This window comes from Furipterus horrens, unplaced genomic scaffold, assembly GCF_987537825.1.
Source record: "Furipterus horrens unplaced genomic scaffold, mFurHor1.1.pri manual_scaffold_1, whole genome shotgun sequence".
NCBI classification, from domain to species: Eukaryota; Metazoa; Chordata; class Mammalia; order Chiroptera; family Furipteridae; genus Furipterus; species Furipterus horrens.
In genome coordinates, this window is record NW_028327171.1 from 54,682,849 (window position 1) to 54,709,572 (window position 26,724).

Consider the following 26,724-nt stretch of genomic DNA (forward strand, 5'->3'; position numbering starts at 1 on the left):
CTCTACATATACAAAATATTCACAATATAACACTTAGAAAGAATTCCTAAAGCAAAAATTGTGGAGATGAGGTGGTTATATGTATGTTAGTGGATGGGTAGGCCTTTGAAAGGTCAGCACAGATTAAGGAGTAAAGAAAAAAAACTAGGAAAAAAGGAAAAAAAAATTCTAGAGTTTTATTTCATAGTTTGTGTAGGTAGATTTTATGTAAATTAGTTCAGTAGGTCTAGATAAGTGCTGATCCAGGTAGTGGCCACTTAATAGTGGTTATTACTGAGTTTGAAAATGAGATAGAAAATCATCTCAAATTCAACAATGGTTCCTTCATTTGTAAAATATTTAGAAGAAAAAGTGAATTGAAAATTCTTATGCCAGTGATATAAAGTTAAGCCTGGGCCTGCTAAAATAAATTCTCAGAAAGTACACGTATTCTTTTTAGACATAGAATGCTGCAATTCAGAAGTAAAGGTTAATTGAAACAACAGCCGGCACATGCATTGTTTTATGAAATATTAAGCAGTAATTCTTACCCACCCATGTCTTTTCCTCTCTCATTGAAAGTTGGTATGGTAATGAACCACTTTTATTTGTGGAAGCCTATTGTTTACTTCAGGCCTACTGGCTGCTGAAAGGGTTAATTAGGGAGCACCTAAAGTACTTATAGTTCATGTTCATTCACCTGTTTTAAAGTAACTGTTGAGTGTATGGTATCTTTTAGTATATATTCACGAGCTAAAAGTATATAAACTCCTTAAGCTGCTGACAATCAGTTCTTGGGCAGAAAATGGAAATGATGAAATAATTCAGTCCCTGCCAACTCCCCATGAAGAGCATTTCAGGGAATTTGATTTGTAATTAATGAGTCAGGAGGCCCTTTTTGAAATTTCAGCATGAGGTCAGAGGGGAAATGGAGAGAGCTGAATTTCATCTTTATCCTTTGGCTCAGTCTAGTTTAGAGTCTTGTGTCACCTTTGTGGTATGATTTGATGCGTTGTAAAGCAGGGTGCTTTGATGCCTGAAATCCAACATAAACTTTGCATACCTTTGGGCTAAGCATACTTCTAAAGTGGGCAACGTTTCTGGGAGAAGTAATATGAAGCTGCTGTTTTAATAATACCTTACCTAATATACTTATATTTAATGGGAAATTTTTTTAAAAAAAGCTATTTGAGAAGAGATTTTTGAAGTGTTGGAAGGGGTTAGAGAGGATGGCAGTGGGATGAAAAAATGCAGAGTACTGGGCAGTTTATGTTGACTACTTACTTCCTGTGTACTAGGAAGTTTTATATTGACAAGGGGTATCTAACGTAATAAGGTATATGCTGTGAGGGAGGAAAACTTTGCAAAAAGGAGAGGTAAAGAGCATCCTGTAGATACAATTGAACAAACATTTCACAGATTGTCATTAAGCATAACATTTAAGTATTTTGTGAAGGAGAATTTTTCAAGTAACCAATGCTGCATAGTATATGATTCATTGCTATTTTAACAAAAAATACTTTAATCACCCAAATCCTAGTGGATAGTTGAAAACACACTAATCATTGAGCAGTTCACTGCTTCAAGTACTGTAATATTTGAATTTCTTTGTAGTAATTCCACAACTGTTTATTTTATCCTCACCCACATGTGTTTATTTATTTTTCAAAGAGAGAGGAAGGGAGAGAAAGAGAGAGAGAGAGAGAGAGAGAGAGAGAGAGAGAGAGAGAGAGAGAGAGAGAGAGAGAGAGAGCGATGTGAGAAAAGAAACATCCATTGGTTGCTTACCCCAGTACCCTGACCGGGGATCGAACCTGCAACCTTGTGGTATATGGGATGATGCTCCAGTCATCTGAGCTTCAGTCAGGACTCCACAGGTGTTTCTTTATTTCATTTTAATTTGCTCCTTTTTTCTATAACTCATCCTCCCAATGTATTTGTAAGTTCCAGAAAGATACTCACCAAGAAATAAATGATGTGTAACCCCATCCTTTAGGAGCTTCTTCTGTAATGGAGGTGCTCTCCTGTGCTCTTGTGAGAACCATTAAGGGGGGAAAAAGTGTTTGCCCTGGCAGGGTGATTCTGTTGGTTGGAGCACCACCCTGTACACAAAAAAGTTTTGGGCTCAATTCCCAGTCAGGACACATGCCTAGGTTGCAGTTTCGAACTCTGTTGGGGCACATACCTGGGTTGCAGGTTTGATCCCCTGTCAGGGCAGCACATACCTTGGTTGAAAGTTCGATCCACTCACTGGTCGGACTCATACAGAAGGCAGCTGATGTCTCTCTCACATTGATGTTTCTCTCTTTTCCTCTCTCTTTAAAAGCAGTAAACATCCTCCGGTGAGTATTATATAAATAACTAAATACATAAGTAAAAAGAAAAAAAATACATGTTTGTGCCTAATCTGTCTGAAGGGAAGAAACAAATGCTCAATTTAATCTAAGTGGCCTATTTATATTTTGGAAGGTGGAATATTGTTAGTACACAATCTTTTATCTGGGCAGTTTAAAAAATATAGCTTAAGCCAAATCCCTTTATCTTGTGTATTATAGACTTTGGTGAAGGGTGTTAAGTGATTAAATTTTATTGTATTGGTGTCATTGCCACCTAAGACTTATTCCTCTTCTTCCCTGCTTCCAGTGCTATAAATAACTTCTTCATAAGTGACTCTGCCAAATTTAATGAAGTTTAAGATCTAGGATTAGTAGTTTAATAATATTTAATGAGCAGAACAAAAGCTATCTTTAAGAGGTGATGAGTAGGGACTTTTAAGAGACTAAATGGATAAATTATCAGGACTAAAAGAATTCCCATACCGTATCAATATATTGCAGTTATGAGATTCAGTGAAATTTCTTTGGATGCCAAGTTTTTGTGATATAGAAATTGTAACACACTCTAAACATAAAACCAGGGTCTTAAAGAACCGTACCTTTAGCAAGGAGTTAGATGAGGAAAAGAACTCATCCACCAGAACAGGGAAACTACAAAGAAGCTTGTAAATAAGACTCTCCTAAGAATTTGTACCTGCCTCATGCTGAGTTGGAGTTTAAATTAATACTGCCTACTTGGTCTAGGAAAACCTAACTGAGAAATTAACATAATAATAAAAAAAAATCATAGGGCAGCAAAACCTCTTGAGTTACCTGGAAGAAGCAAATGCAAAACATCTTTAGTGGGACAATTTTTCAAACTAGGCTGCCAGGATTCCCACAGGTTAGCTGCATGAAGATAAGTTTGCAATGCCCAAATTAAAATTTCAGAAGACAGTCATCCATTATCGCAAATCAAGTGGATACAACAAATAGTATTAAATCCCTAAGACCTTCAGATTATTGTCATACAGAGACCACAAAATAAATATGCTTAAAATGATTAGAAGCTTAAAATAAGGAAATGAAAACATAAGAAATTAAACTTAAAAATGTGGAAAGGGATCCAATAAGACATATAGAAATTAAAAAGTCATTAAAATTTTTTAAAAAATCAATGAATGGATTAATCAGCAGAAATAGTTGAAAGAGGAATAAGTGACTAGAAGAGAGATCTAAACAAATTATCCAGAATGCAGGAAAGAGAGCAAAAGAGGAAAATAAGAAATCTTTGGAGACACAGAAATTGGATGAGATGATCAAACATGCCTAATAGAAGTTTCAATAGAAGAAAAAAGAATATGGGGATAAAGCAATATTTGAACATACAATAGCTGAAGATATTACAGAATTAATGAAGAGAAGTTCTCAGATTCAGAAAGCCTAATGAGTCCCAAGTAGGATAATTTAAAAATTAATTCTCAGACACATTATGAAGCCAAAGAAAATCTGGCAGTTTTGTTATCAGTTCAACCTGTGACTAATGGTTTTACTTAGTGTTTGATAACTTTTTGTCATGGAACATTAGTGTCTATTAATTAGCAGTGATATGAGGAAAATATTTTTTTTGTGATTAGTTTTCTTGAGGGAACTAAGGAAATGGGCCATCCAGAATGTTAGGGTTCAGCAACTGAGCCAGGAAGCCCTGAGCAGTGTGGAGGTCGGTGGTGCAACTTGCCTCCCTCCCAGCCCACTCTGCCGCCAGCTCTTTGGCTTGCTGTCCTCTCCCTGCCTGCCCCAGCCATGCTCTCCATGGTCGCTCGCCCAGTGCTGCTCTCTGCTTGCAGCTTCTGCACCTTGGCCAAGAGCAGGGCTGAAGTAGCCATACCTTGGGCTTCTGGAGGAACTGGGCAGCCACTTTTGCTTCTGAAGACAGTCCTTTGGTGAGCCGCCTGACCCTCTATGATACTGCTTATACACCTGGAGTGGCAGCACATCTGAGCCACATTGAGTTCAGAGCCACTGGGAAAGGCTACCTGGGACATGAGCAGTGGCCGGACTGCCTGAAAGCTTGTGATTTGGTAATTATTCCAGCCAGAGTCCCAAGAAAACCAGGCATGGTACAGGATGACCTACTCAACACCAGTGCCACAATTGTGGTCACCCTGACTGCTGCCTGTGACGAGCATTGCTCTGAGGCCATGATCTGCATCATTTCAAACCCATTAACTCCACCACCCCAATCATCTGAAGTTTTCAAGAAACATGGAGTGTACAACCCCAATAAGATCTTTGGTGTGACACCCCTGGACATTGCCAGAGCTAACATTTTGCTGCAGAATTGAAGGATTTGGATCCAGCTTGACTTGATGTTCCTGTCATCAACTCCGTGCTGGGAAGACCATCATCCTCCTGATCTCAATGCAGTCCCAATGTGGACTTTACCTCGGACTAGCTGACAATCCTCACTGGGTGGATCCAGGGGGCTGGCATGGAGGTAGTCAAGGCTAAAGCTTGAGCAGTCTCTGCCACTCTGTCCATGCTGGAGCCCGGTTTGTCTTTTCCCTTGTGCATGCAGTTAGTAGAAAGGAAGGAGTTGTCAAATGTTCCAAGTCCCAAGAAACAGACTGTCCCTGTTTCTCTACACCATTGCTACTGGGGAAAAGGGCATAGAGAAGAATCTAGGCATCCCCCCAAATCGCCCCTTTCAAAGAGAAGATAGCTGAGGCCATTCCTCAGCTGAAAGCCTCAATCAAGAAAGGAGAAGAGTTAGTAAAGAATATGAGATCAGAAAGCAGTTAGTGAGCACTCTGTTTCCTTACTTATTAAGGCATCATGTCACTGGAAAGTCATTTCAGATATCTGTGTATTTCGTTTTGCTTTGTTGATTATTGTATTAACGTTACCATCCCTTCCAAATTGTGGATCCGGTTACTGGTGCATCAGTAAAAGCAGGTTTTGATTTTCAAAAAAAAAAAAAAAAAGAGTGAAAGAAAATTAGAGTTCAACTTCTTCCGAAATATGTGGGAGACTTTAAAGTCATTGATTAAAAATAATAGCTGGTCTATTTGAAATTTTACCAAAAAAAAATCTGTTACCTTTCTTATTCATTTATTTAGTCAAGTTTTAGGATTTACTCTTTCTGTATCATGAAATCATTCATTTCCTTTTTCTGTTTTTAAATTCATGGATGTCTAAAAGAACAACTATTTGCAAGTCACTTAAAATGGTTTATTCATGTTATGTTTAAAAAGTAAAATGAAAATAAATAAAACCCACTTTGCTTTCTTTGTCTAGTTAGCATTTCTTTTTCTTTCTTTTTTTTTTTTTTTTTTTGATTTATATCCCTCATTACTGCACCAGCTAGTCAGCAGACAATTATAGCAGGCCCCCCCATGAAAATGATTACCTCCATAATTATTCTCATTTTTCCCCATGGGTGTTGTGGGTTAGAGTTAGGCAGAACAAAATCTGCATGCTCCTGAGAGGTTAAAATTTTTACTTTGAACTATTCTTAATTTGGCCTCTACCAACATTAGTCCTAGTCCTGCCTTAGAGTTTTGTGAGTTAGGTGTTTCCTGGCCATTTAATCTAATAGCTTCATTTACGAAATAAGGGTGTGTGTGTGTGTGTGTGTGTGTGTGTGTGTGTGTGTGTGTGTGTGTTGGGAGAGTCGGGAGGAGATGAGAGGAATTTCAGGCATTCTTTTGTCAAGCATATACACATTCACACTGCTTTTCCAAAGTATGTAAAACCTCTTTATAATGCCCTCCATTTATTACACAATCTCATTTTTAATCATTATGATGTACAAGAAAATCTGTGTGTATGTATTTGAGATGTAAAACTTAAAGCTTATAATTTTTCTAGCTTCCAGTTCATGTTTTTGGACATTCTTTATTGCTTTACATATCTTCTAAGAGTTTCTCTCCTTATCATTCAGTCATAAATTTTAAACTAGCAACTTTTATTTCAAACTGCATATTAAAATTTTTTTTACTTTTATGTATTCTTTTATTAGGATATAAGTTTTCAACAAGGAAATGTTGACATTTTCTTTACACATTTCCATATACAAAAAATGAGTTTAGGTTTTTAAAATCAACAGATTAAGCTTTCTTTACAGTCATTCATATTTAATATGTCATGAATATTAAATTATGTTTGTATTTGTTATTTAGGTGACTATTATATGGTTAAAAAGATTTTGGAGGAAAGCAGTTCAGGTGACTTGAACATAAATTGCGTAGATGTGCTTGGGAGAAATGCTGTTACAATAACTATTGAAAACGAAAATTTGGATATACTGCAGCTTCTTTTGGACTACGGTTGTCAGGTACAACAAGGCTAGATAATTTTATTCAGTAGCTTCTAAGTACCGTTAAATATTCCATGTTTTCTTCTTCTAGTTTCCCCTCTCCCTGCCTCCCTCTTTCTTTCTTTCCTTCCTTCCTTCCTCTCTTTCTTCTCTTTCACTTTTTATTTAGTTTGAGGCATGAAAAGTTCTAAAAACAAATCGAAAGCCTTTTTTTTTAAACTTGATTTTGACATGATTTATTTTTTTCTCCCAACTTTCACTCCCCCTGCTCCCAGATCTTAAATGTTTTACAACATCTGACAGAGGTAAATTATCCTGACTTAAAGATGACTTTCTTTTTATTATTCATATTATTAAAATATTATATGTACATAATACTATGTATTTAAAAATATACAAGGGTTCTAGAAGTGAGAGGGAGAAAGATTTTTCTGTGACCCATACAATTTACAGTCATAAGAACAAATGTTCCTGATACATAAAGCAATTTTCAATTTGACTCCAATTTTCTCCTAAGTTATTAAGTTTTCCTTTCAGCCTGAATTTTAATGTTCCTTATAACCAATGAATATTTTAAAAATGGAATATACGGAGCTTTCATATCTCTTATCAGTTCAGGTAGAAGAAAAGTTGTGTGTATAAGTCTTGAAAGAATTCAGTCAAGAGATTCTGAAGGAAATTTAATAATAATATTTTCCTTTTTCTTTTAGTTTGTTTATGATGGGACTTAGCACATGAATTCTGGTTCTTTTTTTTCTCTTCAAATAGTATGATTGTTTGCTCTGTTTTAGCTTTAACTTGATAAGGCATATATATATTTTGAGTGGCATTAGGAAGCACTCAGAAGATTTAAAAAATTTAAATGGGTTAGTTATATGTACAACATATGGTACTGTCTCTACACATATTTAGAGTAGAAGAAGAAATTGTGTTCCTGGCAATTTCAGTTATCCAGAACATCAATGAGACCTAGAAAGTAAGTAAAAAATACCTCTGAGCAGCCAGCCAGAGTAGATAGATGCCTGGAAGTTTCCCACTTAGGAACTTTAGTCAGAGGAACACTTCTGAAGCCTCCTTCAAAGCCTATGCTTGCTCATTATATTCTACTTTAACAAATGTAGTTGCTTAGTTTCTAAATCTCTAGACAGAAGAGGAGCAGAGGGGCATGAGGACCACAGAGCAAAATGAGGTGCAGTACCCCTGACTATATTTAATAAAGATGTCAGCAGCATAGCAAATATGATTATCTCTGAGAGGCTGTATGCTAGAATGGTAATTAATGTTTATAACCATGGCCTGCAGTCAGTAAGGAAAAATTAAATTATATTCAGTACCTATCGTTTTAGAAGAAAGAAGAATATATACAAAACTTCTAAATGCAGAAAACTTCCATCAAAATAGTTTAAAATTCAAAGTTAAACACTCAAAGGCATAAGCTTCAGTTACATAGAAAATAAGGTTATAAAGGAAGTCCCAGATGATTCTGGATAAAGGAGGTATTATGGTATAATAATCATTTTTGTCTTCTTACACATATAATTCCATGTATATAATCTCCAATATATACATGATTGTTTCACGTATCTGATTACATTTGAACATCATAGCTAGCCTATTTAGGTGTTAAATTTTACAGATCAGAAAACTGAAGCTCATAGACTTTAGTGAATTGTCTGAAGTTCTAAACTAGGGGCGAACCTAAGATTTGAACCTGATCTTCTGACTTCAAATTTCATGCTTTTTCCAGTTCATTGTGTTCTGTCTCAGTTCACTGTGCTCTGTATCCATCAACAAATGTCCAAGGCCTTCAGTTGGGTCTGATTGTTGTGGAAATGAATAAGTAAAACATGAGTTAAAACTAATTGGACAATCAAAATACAGATGAATTTCAAATCATTTTAAAAAACAAAAATATATTTGATATATTTGTTAAGTGCTGAGTGGTAATACTACAATATTTGACCCTTATATATTACTTTAAGTGTTTTCATGTATTTTATCTTGTGTTATACTTATGGCTCTCAACAGGACAATTTTACCCCCCTTGGGACATTTGGCATTGTCTAGAGACATATTTGGTGTTGCAACTGGGGGGTGGGTTACTACTGGCATCTGATGAGTAGAGGCCACAGATGCTCCAAAAGATACTACAACGAATGCCCAGGACTGCCCCCACAACACAGATTTATCTGGCCTACAATGTCAACAGCGCCCCTATTGGGAGACCCTGTTTTATACTTAAACTTTTATGGTTTACAATAAATGTTTTTGGAGACATAGAAAAGAGAAGATCACTGTGGATTGGAGCTATCAAAAGAAATTTCATGGGAGTGTCAGTTGAGCTTTGAAATCGTAATAATTGCTAATATGTATATAGTGCTACTATGTGTCAAAAACCTTAAATATATTCAACTTCCATAATCCTCATGATAGCCCACTATGAGCTCAGTACTATTATTATCTATAGTTGATAGAGTAGGAAACGAAGGTACAGAAAGGTTAAGTAACTTGTCTAAAGTCACTGTATAAAGGCAGACCTGGAATTTGAATTCAGGTTCTGGCTCCAGAGTCCATGCTTTTGCCCAGTATCCAAAACTACTCTCAAAAATGTGTACATAGGCCAGAAACAGGGGATATGGAGAAGAATGTATACAAAGGCATGTGCAATGTGTATCCTTGAGACAGTGAATTGATTTAGCCTTTTTAAACAAAATATTTGAGGTGCATAGTAGTAGGAAGTATCTGGAAAAACAACTGAAAGAAAACTGGTGAGAATGATCTGATTGCCTGGCTAAGGAATTTAGGTTTTATATGGTAGATAATGGGATCATGAAATGATCTTGAGAAAGGATGTGATCTGACCAGTGGTATTTGGAAAAACTATTCGAGTGGCTATGTCCAGTATACAGAAAATGGAAAATGAGGAATGCTCTAAGCTTCAGTGAGCAGTTTGTAATCCTGATATAGAGAGGTTAAAGCCTGAATGGGAATAGTGGCTATAAGAATGGGGGGGGGGGGGCAGACGTGAGAGATGTTATGAGGAAGAATTGATAGAATTTAGTGAACATTTAAACTTAGAGGGGAGAATTGAGGAATCCAAGATGAATTGGAAATCTTAAAAATGGATAACTTGGAAGGTGAAAGAAAAACAAAGAATAGAAATCAAGCTTGGGGCAGAGAAATGTGAATTCTGGTTTTAGCCTTATTTATTTGGGGGATATCAGGCAGTCTCCCATGGACAGTTACAGATGAAGATTTCATTTCCAGGGAGCCCTCAGACTGCAGAGATGCAGCACAGACGACCATGGGGATGACCCCCCAATCGGTGAGGGTGAGCGAAATCACAGAGAAGAGCAGATGGCCAGTGGCAGTTCTTTCTTAGGGGACATCTATATTAATAAAGGGCACTAGAAGGGAAGGGTGTCATTGAAGGAGGTAGGATAGTGCCACACTGTGAAAACCAAAGAAACAGTTTTAATATGATGCTTAGAAATCAAGGAAAACGAGGAGGCGGAAAGGCCGTTGGATTTTGAAATTTGCATCATTAGAATTTAGAAAATGATATGCTTGGATTTGAGAAGTTTGGCAAAGTAAGGAAGAAAACTTGTGTGGTAAAAAGATAGGATCCAGTCAAACTAGCAAAGAGTGAGGAAGTATTTCATGTTTTGAGCGGTGGGGACTAGGACTGGTATGTCTATGAATGAAGAACCAAGGTGCTGTAGAAGACAAAAGAGCATTATATAGCTTCAGAAAGGAAATAAGTAGCTTCTTACTCTGAGCTTAAAGGAAAGAGTGTGGGAATTGTTGAAATTTCAGAGGGGAGAAGGAAGATAGCAGCCTCATTAATATATATTAAGTATATAATTGAATAGATTTTAATAAGCAGTGGTCAAATATCTGTGAGAAATTGGAAAGCAAAACTAATGAGGACATTTTGTATACCTATAGGTATTTTTAAATAATTTAAAACATCCTATATAGAAATACCTTTGGTTTACCAAATACCATACCATTTGTACAGAGTAAGTCAGTGGTTACTCCTTTACATGGCTTTTTTTACATAAATATTTTATACCTGAAGCTTATTCTTATAAGAATTGACAGATTTAACACGAATCTTTCTTTATTCTTTACTAAAATAGTGTATCTGAATATAATTTAACTTTACCATCATAAGTAGGAATCATGGAGAATGCAATCATTTTACTTTGCTTCATTTAGTCTGAAACTAAACACGTTTGTCACAGTAAATGGTTTCAGACTGCTGTGTGTTGACAATGATTTTGCTCTATTAATGTTTTAGCAATTATTTGCTTTCTCCCTACTTTGCTGGTTTTAATCTAGTTGTTCTCTTATTCAGTAAAGATCTGAAGGGTACTTGGGAAAACCAGATATCCATCATTCATAGATAACTCTTAAGTCAGTGTGGTTGAGGCAGTTCCTTCTGGGAAATGATGCCCATGAAGTTAGTTTGTGATCACTCAGTATGTGTTTTTTTTTTGGGGGGGGGGGTGGATTGCAATTGGACTCATGGTTATATTTCAGATGATTGGAGTTGCCTGGTTTTGACTTTGAGAGCAGTGGCATTACTATAGTTAGCTTTGTAGGTTAAAATTTAAAATCAGAAATTAAATGTTAAGTAGTCAAGAACCCATGGTTCTTTTTGTTTTTGTTTCACCCGATCGAATGCAATAAAAAGTAAAAACCCAAGAGAAATTTTTGCAAAGCAGAAGACTAATAATTCTAAGCTATCCAGACTAGGCTATAGACCAATGAACCATAAAAGTTTTAGGGAATAAAATAATGAATTAAGTTTTCTATCAGAGTGGGGAGTTTTTCCTGTGAGAACACATAGGTGGTTCCTAATGGTTGAATGTGGCTCCCAAACCTATTTTGGGGATGCTTAGTCCTATTTTTAGACATCTAGATGAAGTCTGTAAATTTTAGTACTATTTTTTGACATCTAGATAAAGTAATGAAGCCTTTATTCCTTCCAACTATGAAGAATATTAAAGATCTGGTATTTTCATTTTTAAGAGAACATTGATTTAAATAGTTGATAAAGATTATAACAGTTTCAAACTATACAGATTGAAAACAATCAGGTCATTTTCTTAGAATAAATCATTATTTATCCGCATGTTTCCCTTCTGCCTTTATAGTTTTCCTTAAATAAATAAGTAAATAATAAATCTCAAAACTTGACATCACAGCTTCCAAGTATCATAATAAAACTATTATGTAGGCTGTTACAAAGAGTTGAAAGTCCCTATTTCCTCAGCCTCTAATTATATTTTTCTCCTGTCAAAGTTGAAGCTTCAAAATGAGCTGAAGTTTGGGGGTGAAACTACAGTCACTTTTCCTTCCTGTTTCTAAAGACATTGGTAGTCTAGTTCTTTGTGTTTTTTACTTGATTAAATCACTGATATTAATTTCAAACTTGTACCATTAAGTCAGCCATATGTTTTCAAGATGAGAACAGAGGGTGCCCCTTTCTATTTATATGTTTTCCATTGTGTCCTATCTTCATGGTTGCATTGATGATCATTGTTAATAGACTGAACATGATTTTTTACCTTTAGTACTAGTTCTTGGCTATTTCTTTTATAGATTTGGAATGTTAAGATTCTTTTGGTCCAAAGTTCAAGAGTAAAGATCTTCAAAAATATTTTCAGCTCTAACTACTGCATAGATCAGCACTGTTTCATTAATAAACCCTTCTATCAAGCATTCGTTATTTTACCAACTCACATGATGAAACCAAAACAGATATGTGTGTATTGTGCTACACATAAGTACTGCTAAGGCAAGTAACTGTACAGTCTAAATTTTTGAAAATTCAGAATTACTGTATATAATACAGTTTAAGTTTTTAAAAAATAGTTTTATTTATGAATTAGTAAAATAAATAGCTTACCTTTTTATCCTCCATTTTCATTTTTAACTTTTTTTTTTTAAAGTCCACAGATGCACTTTTGGTGGCAATCGACTCTGAAGTAGTGGGAGCTGTTGATAAACTGCTTAATCATCGATCAAAACGATCATCATGACCAACTATAGTAGTTAGTACTTTTAAATGTTTATTAATTTGGATTTTTAAACCAAAATAGATCTCCTGCCCCACTAGTATCTTTTTCTTCCCCCAAATTTATTTGTCTTAAGAAAACAGATTTCTTTTAGTCTGTAAAATATTGCTTTAAAGTAAGTAGGCACTTGCAAGAATAATATTGTTTTCAGGTAACCTTTTAAAAATTAATCATATTTCTATAATTTTGTCAATGTGGACCAGTATTTTAGTTTGGAACATTCTGCAGGTTAAGTTGAAGATACAAATTAGTTTCCACATTAATTTAAGAATTAAATATAAACAATGAAATAAGAAAACTAGAATAAAATGTAGGTGACTTTTTAACTGACTGGGAGAGGAAGTACTTTCTAAGAACAAAGGCAATGGACAGAAAAATCACATGGCACAGTCTTTGGCTGTATAGAAGTTAAATTTCTGGAATTCAGATATCAAGCAAAATTTAGAAAGCAGATGGATAACTGGCAAAAGACATTTGCAGTATATATTAGAAGTTCATTATCTTAATATTAGACAAATTGATGGAAAACATCAAAACCAGAGAAAGACATGAAAAAAATCTCAGAAAATTTAAAATATTAAACCTTACTGATAATCATAGATAATATTCTAATATTTGCTTATCAAATTAGCCAAGATTAAAGAAAATAATAATCACCGACGGCAAGGGAATAGTATAGTCTCCTACCCCATTGGTTAGGGAGGTATTTTGGATAGGACTTTGGCTGGATGTGTCAGAAAAAAGAGAGATGTTCATATTTCTTCACCTAGTGCTTCCTCCTCTAGGAGTTTGCCTAGAAAAAGGTCAGAAATGTGGATGAAAATGTTCATTGTAATCTTATATGTAGCAGTGAAAAAACTTAAGTATCTCAAAATAGAAGATTGGAAATATAAATAATTACATAGATATGAAAATGGCATTTTTAAAGAATATTTAGGAACATGAAAAAATATGCTATAGGAAGTGAAAAAAGTGAGAATAGTAAACTGTATATGTAATATGATCCAAGGTTAAAAACGTGCTTAGAAAAGGAACTGTATGGAAATGTAGCAAAACGTTATCTAGTAGCAGTCATCTCATTGCCAAATTAAGGATATTTTCTTACCTTTTTTGTATTTCTTTATTGCTTTTATAATTAGAAATATATTCATTAATAATCAGGCAAATTATATATTAAAAATAAGATTATTTGTTGTATATAAAAGTTTTAAATATACACCATTCATTATTGATGAAGCTGTAATGAAACAATCAGTTTCAATAACTGCTGGAGTGTAAACTGCCTATACTCAGAAAAAAATATTGCTTAAGAAAGAATTACAGTATATATTGGTTGTACATGATCTGGCATTATTTGCATACTTTTTCATGTATTAACTGAAATATTTTACTCAAATCGGAACTATTAAAAAGTTTGTGTAAGTATGATTTTCTCCAGAGGATGGTACCAACTAGCTTAACTGGTGGTAAGAAACCAACAGAAATAGTAAAAAAGGGCCAAAAATATAGCTCCTATCCAAACAATCAGAAATATCTACAATCCTGTTCAATTTTATGTCATCTATCCTTCAGTTGCTATTATATTTTGGTATACCTATTCTGCCTTCTAGCCTTTAAACCCGTTTACTTTCTTGGCAGCAAGAGTGGGGTACCAGGGTATTGGAGTAACTGATTGCTGTTATTTCATCTCCATTACCACTACCAATTGAATTCTGGGTTATAAGGCCATTGTAGTCTTCACTTGCTCAGTGAAAGAACACTTTCTACTTTATTGCTAACAAAAAGCCTTTGAATTCTCTCAGCAACATCAAGATCACATTTTAACAGCCTTATTACTTCTAGACAGGCAATCTCAAATATTTTATATACACTTTTTAAACCATTTCAGTAAATTCATTCTGTATTCTTGGCTTATCAAAATTGTCTTTTAATAAATTTTGACTTTCAAATACAGTTTTGTAGCATGTAAATCATATTATCAACAGTGAAATGATGAACTTTTATCTATGTCTAATAGTGTTTTCATATAGTTAAGAATGTGTCATAGAAAAATGAGGAGCATTTTTCTCAAGAGATCAAATACATTTTTCTCCTCTTCATAACCAATAATAAAGGGGAAGAGGATTAAATTTTTAGATTTCTCTGTAATTTTAAATAAATTCATTAATTTGAAATTCTCAGTAACTAAATGGGAAGTATGTAAATAAACTATTTATAAAAGAGGGCCAAAAATTAGTATGTTAGAAAATATTAAAATTTACCAGTAATCAAAGGGAAGTGAATATTTTATGATAGTTTTTTTATTCATAAATTGGGGGTGATCATGCCCAGTGCTGGTGAGTAAACCATAAAGAGGGAATGATTACATCCTATATTACTGGTAATATAAGCTATTAAAGGACTTAGATAATATGTATCAGGAGCTTCGAAACTATTTATGGCCTTTTTATCTATAGTTCCACTTCAGGGGTTCTGTGTTAATGAGATAATCCTAAATTTCAAAAAAACAAAAAAAGCTGTATTCATAAAGATGTTTGTGGGTATTATTTAAATTATTGAAATAAAATATCTTGAAAATATAGTCTATGAAATGCCTTACTTTGCATGCAGAATTCTGCACATGATTTTTTCCCGAAGATTCTGGGCTTTAGCTTTATGAGATCATTAAAAGTGTTTTTGATCTTCAAAATATTAGGAACCATTATTTTTAACTATTGGTGCCCAATTATTTATGCCAAAAATGATGTCCTTAAAAGGGGATCTGGTAGAGAAAGGATCAGAAAGAGATACTGTAAGTGGTTTTTGGGTAGTAGGAATATGGATATTTGTATTATTTTTTCTGCTTTTCTATATATTTTAGATATTTTATAATGTTTGTGCACTACTTTTACAGTTTTAATAAAAATTACAATGTAAACCCTGAACTTGATCAGCTTATACTATGAAATGAAACAATTCTCAGGAAAACCTCTGTGAAAAAGTGAGAAGTAGTAGAAGGAATATGCAATAATCATAAAATAGTCAGCCTTTTTGTTTAACCCCGAGTCTTTATTTGCTAATGTCTTTTTCTTCATGTCATGCCATCATCAGACCCATGAGACTATGTAGTGAAAGGAGCTCAGGCTCGGAAGTAATACAGATGTGAGTTATGATCTGCAATTTGCCACTCTGTTGTGTACCTCAGGCACATTAGCTTCTCTGAGCCTCAGTTTCTTCATGGGGATTATAATGCTCAATTTTGCAGGGTATTGTGAGGATCAAATGAGAGGATAAGTGTAAAGTGCCTATAGTAGCTATGATTGTTAGTGTATTGTGCATTTGTAACAGAAAGTAATATAGGTAATGATTGAGACTATGTAGAGTATTATACAAAATAAAGAGTGCTTCCCATTTACTTAGCCCTTTCAAGTAGCTTCATTGCTATATGAGGCAAGGTTTGCCACAAGGGGTGGAATTTTTAAAGTTTTTCTCATGCATTTATGCTCTGCCTGTTTTTAACATTTCTGTTTTTTCATTATATTCCTTTTTCTACAATTCTTGTTCTTTATCCTTGTCATGCATGTTTCTGTAATCTTTTGAAAATTAAAAACTTTTTCCTAATGTATTTCTCTAGATATTCTTCTTCTTTGTTAGGAAAACAGAAATTTAATTGAATGAATGTTTCCTATTGAAGATTTTGTCATGATTATATTAACATTTATTAATTCAAGTTAAATTTTGAGGTTTCAAGAGAAGTGTTATCCTGGAAAAAATGTTTATCATATTTCTTAATTGTGTTCTTTGTGCTTCCAATTTTTTTCATTTTATTCTTCAGATACTTAAGTTTCTTTGAAGTCACAAATAACTTTTGACAGTTTATATAAATATTTTTCAGAAACTAATGGAGCAAATTCAGAATCCTGAGTATTCAACAACTATGGACATTGCACCTGTCATTTTAGCTGCTCATCGTAACAACTATGAAATTCTTACAATGCTGTTAAAACAGGATGTATCTCTACCCAAGCCCCATGCGGTTGGCTGTGAATGCACACTGTGTTCTGCAAAAAACAAAAAGGACAGCCTCCGACATTCCAGGTTAGAAAATTAAGATTTTTTGATTACTAAATGTATGATACAATAAGATACAAAGAAGTTTTTTTAATTGTTGTTCTTTCTTTGTAGCTTTTAATATGATATGGGGATGACTTATGAAAGCCAAACTTCTAGCTCCTTTTCTTAATACAATGAGTTCTGCATTTTTAAAGAAATGCTTACTAAGTGATGAATAATTAGGAAACTTTTTCAAATTATGAATAAGGTTTATTTCATACTCCTACTGGTGGGGGCTGGAAGCACTATTTGCTTTTTAGAAGCAGAGTTTATTAATCTAAGAGAATTTCCAAGTAGTAGGAAGGGTAGAGATACCACTTCCTATCTTCTTATAATGAAAATTGTTTTCTACCTACCTAAATATTAACCTGTTATGCCTCTTATGTTCTCTTTCCCACAATACATATTTACGTCTATTTCTCTTCCCATTCTCCCCAGTTGAAAATAGTAATAACAACTAAGGAGTGAATAAACAAGAAAGTACCATATCCTGGACAGGTTGATTAAGGTCACACATGTTGAATGAGTTATATGATTCTGGGCCAGGCTTTAGATTCTAATTTTCAGCATAAGCTTCTCTCTCTGTTTCTCTCTCTAGATAGATAGATAGATAGATAGATAGATAGATAGATAGATAGATATAGATAGATATAGATATAAAATAGTATCTAGTATAACATTTACTATGGAAAATGTGGTCTGGAAGTCCATAGGCAGATCATTGACAAGATATTTTTTTTAGTTAAGGACTGTTGTACAGTAGATATAAAATTAGCTTAACACTATAAAATATTGCCTGACCAGGCGCTCAGTTGGTTGGAGCATAATCCCATGCACCAAATGGTTGCGGGTTTGATCCCAGGTTGGAATATGTATGGGAAGCAAGCAATTGATGTTTCTCTCTCTTCTCTCTCTAAAAGCAATGGAAGAAAAAAAACTGTAAAATATCCACAGTCTCTCTTTATTCACCTTATGAACAGAGCTTTGATGGACTGACAGTCACAAATCCATAAATTGGGAAAGTCTCCTGGAAATTGATTTAATGCTTATTTGCAGAGGTTGAACTGGAATTTTTTATATTTTTAAGTTTATTTACAATGAGATTTATATTTCTCTTTGATAAGACCACTTTGGTCAACAGCTGACTATATCATTTACCTTTTTACTTTTAAAATGACTAGTCTGTAAGATGAGTTAAAGGCCTCTTCTAGTTTAAAAACCCTTTCTTAATATTAACTATAAATATTTTCCAAATTGTATGTCTATTAAATGTTTGTAGTTGAAGCAGTTAGGGTCGTGGTTTGGGGCTGGAAAGAACCACTACCTTGCTTGGTTTGAGGTGAGGAAAACACTTGTTCTGAAAGCTTTTAGATGAGCTGTGGCTTGAGCTCAGCCTTTAAGTATGAATAGGAATTAAAAAGTGAAAGAGAGTACAAAATGTGATTGTGGTTTATTTGGAGAACTGCAAATGGTTTAGTGTATTTGCAGAAGAGTTTGAGAGTTTGTTACTCATGTTTGAGAAAGCAGTTATAAGAAAGGTCTAAAGTCACTTTCAGGAATGGCTAAGTAGACTTGGAGAAGAAAAGGAGGCTAACAAAAGGAATAAAAAGAGATATGGGATCAGTGAAGTGGAAGAACCAATGTTAGCATTAAGAAAGTGAGGCAATCTCTGTTTATAAGATATTGGTTTTTAAACTTCAGAGAGAGTGCAGTTTCAGGTGAGGATAAGGTCTAGGGGCAATAATTTTAAATGGCTTAGGGAAAGGTAGTGGGCCATTGAGTTTAGAAAAACATTTTCAATAATATAATTGTTGTGATTTGGTTTTAGTCTCAAAATTTTATGTGATGTGAAATTTCAAATAACTTTAAGGACAATTTGAAATCTTTCTTATTTAAAGGAAGGCAATTTTAAAAGGTTGAGAAAGTGAAATTGGGAGAGATGGCAAAGTGAGGGACAGCAGGTTAAATTTAATTTGCAGAAGTGCTTTGTTTAATCTGCACAATGTTTTTCATAATTTTGAATTTGAATGTCTGTAAGCCTCATGTACACTCAGCTTTACTCATATTATTACCCACTTCACCCCTGAAAGCAATTGAATTTATAAAATCTAGTATCTACCAAGACAGTAGGATGTTGGCATTGAGAATAATCTTAGGAATATGGAATTCTTTTATTAAAAAGTATTTATTTTAGTTATCCAAGTAATGTGTGAATAATTCCTAAAATCCTTGTAAAACTTCTAACTTTAATTTTGGTTGGAAGTCTCTTGACCAATTCTAATCCTCCTCTTTGCAGAACTAACAAATATTATCAGTTTAATGTTCTGCATCTTCTTCTTAATGGCTAATATTCTCATTAGTTAGAAATGTGATGCCCTAATAAAAACATCATGGTACTGGCATAAAAACAGACATATAGATCAATGGAACAGAAAAAAGGACCAGAAATAAACCCACACCTTTATGGTCAATTAATTAAAAAAATAATAATTTTATTTATTTATTTATTTATTTTTAGAGAGAGGGGAAATCAGAAAGAGAGGGAGAGAAACATCACTGTGTGGTTGCCTGTCACGCGCCCCCAACTGGGGCCCTGATGTTCAACCTAGTCATGTACCCTGACTGGGAATCGAACCAGCGACACTTGGTTCGCAGGCCGACACTCAATTCACTGAGCCACAGGAGCCAGATCAATTAATTTTGACAAAGGAGGCAAGAACATACAATGGAGTAAAAATAATCTATTCAATAAATAGTGTTGGGAAGTTGGACAGATATGAGCAAAAAAAAAAAAAAGAAATTAGACTACCTTCTTACACATACCATACATAAGAGTAAACTCAAAATGGATTAAAGAATTAAATGTTAGACTCAAAACCACAAAAGTCCTAGAAGAAAACATAGGTAGAAAATCTTGGACATTTCTTATAGCAGTATTTTTTGAGATAGCTCTTTGGACAAGGGAAACAAAAGAAAAAAGAAAATTAGATTACATCAAGTTAAAAAGGTTTTACGCAGCAAAGGAAGCCATCAACAAAATGAAAAGACAGCCCACTAAATGGGAGAACATATTCTCCAATAATATATCTGATAAGGGGTTAATATTCCAAATTTATAAAGAACTTATAAAACTCAACACCAAAAATCACCAAATAATCCAATTACAAGATGGCAAAAGGAACCTGAACAGACATTTCTCCAAAGAGAGTATACAGATGACCAGTAGACATATGAAAAGATGCTCAACATCACTAATCATCAGAGAAATGCAAATTAAACTCTCAGTGAGATATCACCTCATACCTGTTAGAATGGCTATCATCAATAAATCAACAAATGGTAAGTGTTGGTGGGGATGTAGAGAAAAGGAATGCAGATTGGTGCAGCCATTGTGAAAAGCAGTATGGAGTTACCTCAAAAAATTAAAAATGGAACTGCGTTATGACCCAGCAATTCCACTTCTGGGAATATACCCTAAGAAACCTGAAAAGCTAATTTGAAGGAATATATGCACCCCTATGTTCATTGCAGCATTATTTACAATAGCCAAGATTTGGAAGCAGCCCATGTGTCCATCAATAGATGAGTAGATAAAAAAGCAGTGGTACGTCTACACAATGGAATACTACTTGGCCCTAAAAAAGGAAGGAAATCTTACCTTTTGGGGCAGCATGGATAGACCTGGAGATTATTATGCTGAGTAAAGTAAGCCAGTCAGAGAAAAACAAGTACCATATGATTTTACTTGTATGTGGAATCTGTTGAACAAAATAAACTAACAAACAAAATAGAGACAGACTCATAGATGCAGAAAACAGACTGACAGCTGTCAGAGGGGAGGGGGTTGGGGAGCTGAGTGAAGAAGGTGAGGGGATTAAGTGAAGAAAGAAACAAAACTCATAGACATAGACAACAGTACAACAGTATGATGATTACCAGGGGGAAAGATAAGTGGGGGGATGTAGAAGAGGGTAAAGGGAATAAATGGTGATGGACGGAGACTTGACTCAGGGTGGTGAACACATAACACAATATGCAGATGATGTGTTACAGAATTTCACCCCTGAAATCTATATAATTTTGTTAACCAATGTCACCCCAATGATTTAAAATAATGAAATATTAATGTTAACTGCAGTTGTTAGGTTGGAAACTGAAGTCTCATCAATGGCTGTCAGTTACATGTTGAAGTTAAAAATTTTGTCTCCTAGTTTCTGTCTATGAAGATGGCATTCTCCTGTTTCATTAATTTTGCCTATCTGTTATTAATCTTGCCTCATCTACTCCAGTTCTTCTTATGGTTAGCCATGGGTTTGTAATATATGGCCATGATTGTGTTATGTTCTCTCTATTCCCACTTTGCTGAGAGTTTTATCATAATTTGGTGCTAGATTTTATCAAATGCTTTTTCTCCATTCCATCTGCAAATAATGACTCTTATTACTTCCTCCTATCAAATTTGGATACCTTTTATTTCTTTTTATTATCTGATTGCTGTGGCTAGGACTTTGAATAGGAGTGGTGAAAGCAGACATGTCTGTCTTGTTTCTGATCTTAAGGGAAATGCTTTTAGTTTTAGCCCACTGAGTATTATGTTGGCTGTGGGTTGGTCATATATGGTCTTTATTACATTGAGATATGTTCTTTTTATTCTCACTTTGCTGAGAGTTTCTTGTCATAAATGGCTGCTGGATTTTATCAAATGCAATAGATCACATCTATTGTTATGACAATGTGGTTTTTATCCTTCATTTTGTTTATGTGGTTTATCACATTTATTGATTTGCAGATATTGTACCAACCTTGCATTCCTGGAATAAATCTCACTTGATAATGATGTGTGATCTTTTTAATGTATTGCTGGATCCAGTTTGCTAATACTTTGTTGAAAATTTTAGCATCTATTCTCATCAGGGATATTAACCTATAATTTTCTTCTCTATAGTGTCTTTATCTGTTTTTGGGACTAGGATAATGCTGGCCTTGTAAAGTGAGCTAGGAAGCCTTCCATCCTCTTGAATATTTTGGAATAGTTTGAGAAGGAGAGGTGTTATTTCTTCTCTGAATGTTTGGTAAAATCCTCCTGTGAAGCCATACAAGGCTTTTATTTGTTGGGATTTTTTAAAATCCTTACTCAGGGATATTTTTCATTGAGAGAGAAGGGAATGGGGAGAGAGAGAGGGAGAGAAAGAGGGAGGAAGGGAGCGAGCGAGGTAGAGAGAGAGGGAAAGAGAGAAAAAAAAGAAACATGTATATGAGAGAGAAACATTTGACTGATTGCTTTCTCATCACATCCCAACTGGGGCTTGATCCCACAACCTGGGTATGTGTCCTGACTGGGAATCAAACCTGTGACCTTTGGGTGTACAGGACAATGCTCCAACAAATTGAGCCTCACCAGCTTGGGCTGTTGGGAGTATTTTCATTAGTGCTTGTGGGCAACCACTCCTCGTGGTTTAAGGAACTGTAGCCCCGGCCTGAGCATGACAGAGCCGCCAGCTTTCTGGCCGCACTTGCCTCTTAGTCTCAACATAAGGCTGTGTGTGGAACATGACTGACAACCACTCAGAGGGTTGCCATGGGAATTGGATCAAAGGATGCTCATTATGCTCATTATATTTTAGAACTTGCTTTGCTTTCCTTATCAGTAATGTAACATAAACAATCTCTAGCAGGGAGTATATGGAATCCTGCACCTGGTCCGAATGTCTTATAGACCTTGACTCTAATCAGTCAGTGTGACTCCCGAATTAGTGTATGTTATCTGTTACTGTCAAATGCCTGAATACAATAGACAATTTATGAATTTTAACCTTGTATCTCTCATATGTATCCTCCTCAATAAAAGACATGAGGGATGAAGGTTTGGCTGCTGGTCTCCACTAGAGAGGCAGTCACCTTCCTTCCCTCATACATAACAAAGTGTCCTGGGTAAAAGTTTGTTCTGCCGTGGTCACGAAGCCTCTGCTGGACAGAGCAACTTCCAACCGAGCCTAGGGTGTGTGTGGCACCTCCACCATAAGTGCTTCTATTTCACCAATTGTAATCTGTCTATTCAGATTCTCTTACTCTTCCAGATTCAGTTTTGGAAGAGTATCTGTTGATTTATCCATTTTTTCCAGATTGTCTAATTTGTTGTCATATGCTTATTTGTAGTATTTTCTTATGTCCTGGCTGGTTTGGCTCAGTGGACTGAGCGTCGGCCTGCGAGCTAAGTGTCGCTGGTTCGATCTTCCAGTCAGGGCACATCAGAGAAGGAAAACTCTGACTCCAAAAAACCTCCGCTGCCTTGCGGCATACCTCTTCAGGGGAAAGGCTAAGGGAGTAAACCCCGACAGAAAATCCGGAGCCGGAGTCCCTAAGGCGGTTTGACGTTGTAGTCAATACCGGCAACTCCTGCGGCGCACCTGAAGCCAAGCTGTATTGACTCCGTCTTTCCCTTGGACCCTTCAGCTGCGAAGAGAGGGGGGGTCTGCTGCATGGGCAACAGCAGACCCTCCATATCACCCTGCCCAGGCTCTGTAGCTTCAGCTTCACTGGAGAGGACACTCCAGCGTCATCGCAAGATGTCGATTCAACACGGGAGGAGACAGATACCGTGTCACTCCCGAGTCGGACTGCACAACCATTCTCGGCGGTGCAGATAGACTCTTAAGAAGCTACACCATCGTCTCTCGAGACGGATGGCTGCCGATACGATACGAGTATTTTCTTAGAATCCTTTGTATTTCTGTGGTGTCAGTTGTTACTTTTCTTCTTTCATTTATGATTGTATCAGTTTGGGTCCTCTCTTTTTTTCTTGATGGATTTAATTAAAGTTTTGTCAGTTGTTTATCTTTTCAGAGAACCAACTCTAAGTTTCATTTATATTTTGTAATTTATTTTTAGTCTCTATGTCATTTATTTTTAATATAATCTTTATTATTTCCTTCTTTCCCTTCACAGCTTTGTTGTTGTTTATTTTTTTCTAATCCTTTTAGATGTAAGGTTAGATTGTTTGAGTTTGTTTGTTTGTTTTGTCTGTTGAGGAAGGTCTATATTGCTATGAATTTTCCTCTTAGGATTGCTTTTTGCTGTGCCATAGGTTTTGGGTTTTAGCTTGTTTATTTTCATTAGTCTCAAAGTAACTTTTGATTTCTTCCTTGATCTCATTGTTGACCTGTTCATTGTTTATTAACTTGTTATTTAGCCTTTCTGTATTGGTGTGTTTTTCAGTTTTTTCCTTGTAATTAATTTCTAGTTTCCTACCATTGTGGTTAAAGAAGATGCTTGATATGATTTCAGTCTTCTTAAATTTGAACACTGTTTTGTGTCCTCACTTGTCATCTATCCTAAGAAATAACTCCATGTGCATTGAAAAGAATGTATATTCTGCTGTTTTGTGGTGAAAAGCTCTCAAGATATCAATTAAATCCACATGTGTGGTTTGTAGTTTAGGACTGCTGTTTCCTCGTTCACTTCTGTCTTGAAGATCTATCCATCAATGTCAATGGGTTGTAAACATCCCCTACTATGACTGTATTACTGTTGATATCTCCCTCAATTGTCCATCAAGATTTGCTTTATATATTAAGTGCTTCTATGTTGGGTACATAAATATTTAAAAGGGTTATATAATCTTGTTGGATTGATCCCTTTATCATTATGTAATGTCCTTCTTTATCTCTTATTCTTTCTTGTTTTAAATTTTATTTTATCTGATATAAGTATTGCTATTCCAGCTGTTGTTGGTTTCCATTTTCATGATATATCCTTTTTCATCCCTTTACTTTCAGTGGGCACATATTTTTCATTCTGAAGTGGGCCCCTTGTCGACAGCATATATATGGGTCTTGTTTCTTATCCATTCAACTACTCATTGTCTTTTGATTGGAGCATTTACATCATTTACATATAAGGTGATTATTGATTATTGATAGGAATGTATTTATTATCATTTTATTATTTATAAATATATTCTCCCTTTTTCTTTTCTTAAAGAAGGCCCTTTAACATTTCTTATAATATAGATTATTTTTAAAGTATATTTTATTGATTATGTTGTTACAGAAGTTTCTATTTCTTTTCTCTTTGCTCCCTTCTGCCCAGTACCTCCCTTCCCTCCAGCAATCCCACCCCCCTTAGTTCATGTCCATGGGTTGTGAATATAAATTTTTTGGCTTCATCCTTTCCTATATTATTCTTAACTTCCCCCTGTCTATTTTGTACCAACTGATTATGCTTATTAATCCCTGCACTATTTCCCCATTTCTCCTCCTTCTCCCTCACAGTTGATAATCTTCCAAATGATCCCCATACCTATGATTCTCTTCCTATTCTGGTTTGCTTAGTTGGATTTTGTTTTCATATTTTAGATTCAGTTGCTGATAGTTGTAAATTTGTTGTCATTTTAATGTTCATAGTTTTGATCTTCTTTTTCTTAAATAAGTCCCTTTAACATTTCATATAACAATGGCTTGGTGATGATGAACTCCTTTTGCTTTACCTTGTCTGGGAAGCACTTTCTCTGTCCTTCCATTCCAAATGATAACTTTGCTGGATAGTATAATCATGGTTGTAAGTCCCTGCTGTTCATGACTTTGAATATTTCTTGCCAGTCCCTTCTAGCCTGTGAAGTTTCTTTTGATAAATCGGCTGACAGTCTTATGGAAACTCCTCTGTAGATAACTCTCTTCTTTTGCTGCTTTAAAGATTCTCTCTTTATCTTTAAACCTTTAACATTTTAATTATTATGTGTCTTGATATGTTCTTCTTTGGGTCCAACTTATTTGGGACTCTCTGTGCTTCCTGGACTTGTATGTCTACTTCTTTCACAAAATTAGGGAAGTTTTTCTTTATTATTTTTTCAAAAAAGTTTTCAATTTCTTGCTTTTCCTCTTTTCCTGCTGGCACTCCTATAATTCCGGTGGTGATATGTTTAAAGTTGTCCCAGAGGTTTCTCTCCTTATTTTTTTCAATTATTGTTTCTTTATTCCCTACTGGGTGACTTCTTATTTCTTCATTATGTTCCAAATCTTTGATTTGAGCCCCAGCTTCCTTCAATTCACCATTGGTTTCGTGTGTACTTTTCTTCATTTTGTTCAGTATAGCCTTCACTTCTTCCCTATGTGTTTGCTGTACTCAATCATTTCTGTGAGCATTGTTATCACCAGTTTTTTGAACTCTTCATCTGTTAGGTTGCCTATCTCCTCATCACTTAGTTCTCCTTCTGGAGCCTTGATCTGCTTTCTCTTCTGGGTCATACTCCTCTGTTTCCTCAACTTGACAATCTCCTGTGACTTAGGTAGAGCTGTTGCACCTGTTACATTGTAAGGGGCTGGCCTTAGGTATTTGTCAGTGGGGCAACCAGTTTCACCACTTTGTTGTGCTGAATGTGAGGAAGGGGTCAGAGAGTGAACAATGCTGCTTGCTCAGCACTCGCCCCTTTTCCAGTCACTTCACCTGTTTCCTGTAATGTGAATGCCGCCCCTCTAGATGTTGTTCTGATGATAGTTCCCAGAGTGGGTGGGTTTGCATACATTCCAGGACCCTGGGGACTTCTAAACAGACTCTTTGGAGATCCTGACAGTTTCTTTCACAGCCCCAACCCCCACTGGTTTTCACAGCCTGAAGCAATGCGGCTTTATTTTTCCAGCATTGGGACCATGAGTTGCACAGTCTGGCCTGGGTCTGAGATCGCTCACTAGTGTCCCTTCAAGCTTTTATAGTGTGTGACTGCCCTTTCTGCCAGCTGGCCGCAGCCACTGCCTTGCTGTACCATGTCCCCTTCACCCCAGCACCCTGTTCCCACCCGTCCTACCCAGCTGGATGAATATTAACTTCTTTACATCTTCATTTGTTGGATTTTCATGCAGTTTGATTTTCTGGTAGTTCTGGTTCTTCTTTCTTTTGAGGTAGATGTAATCCTTATGGTGTGGAAGGAGGCAAAGGATGT

At 35.4% G+C, this 26,724-nt stretch overlaps 1 protein-coding gene and 1 pseudogene across 1 annotated transcript in view; both read left to right on the forward strand.

The window, feature by feature from the left end:
• TRPC1 (transient receptor potential cation channel subfamily C member 1) overlaps positions 1 to 26,724 on the forward strand; it is a 72,845-nt gene that overhangs the window by 3,722 nt on the left and 42,399 nt on the right. Inside the window, exons 2-3 of the mRNA XM_090283651.1 lie at positions 6,476 to 6,630; positions 16,573 to 16,775. Coding sequence (XP_090139777.1) covers positions 6,476 to 6,630; positions 16,573 to 16,775 — 358 coding nt within the window. The remainder of the gene's footprint in view (positions 1 to 6,475; positions 6,631 to 16,572; positions 16,776 to 26,724) is intronic.
• LOC150021129 (malate dehydrogenase, mitochondrial pseudogene) lies at positions 4,098 to 5,099 on the forward strand (annotated as a pseudogene).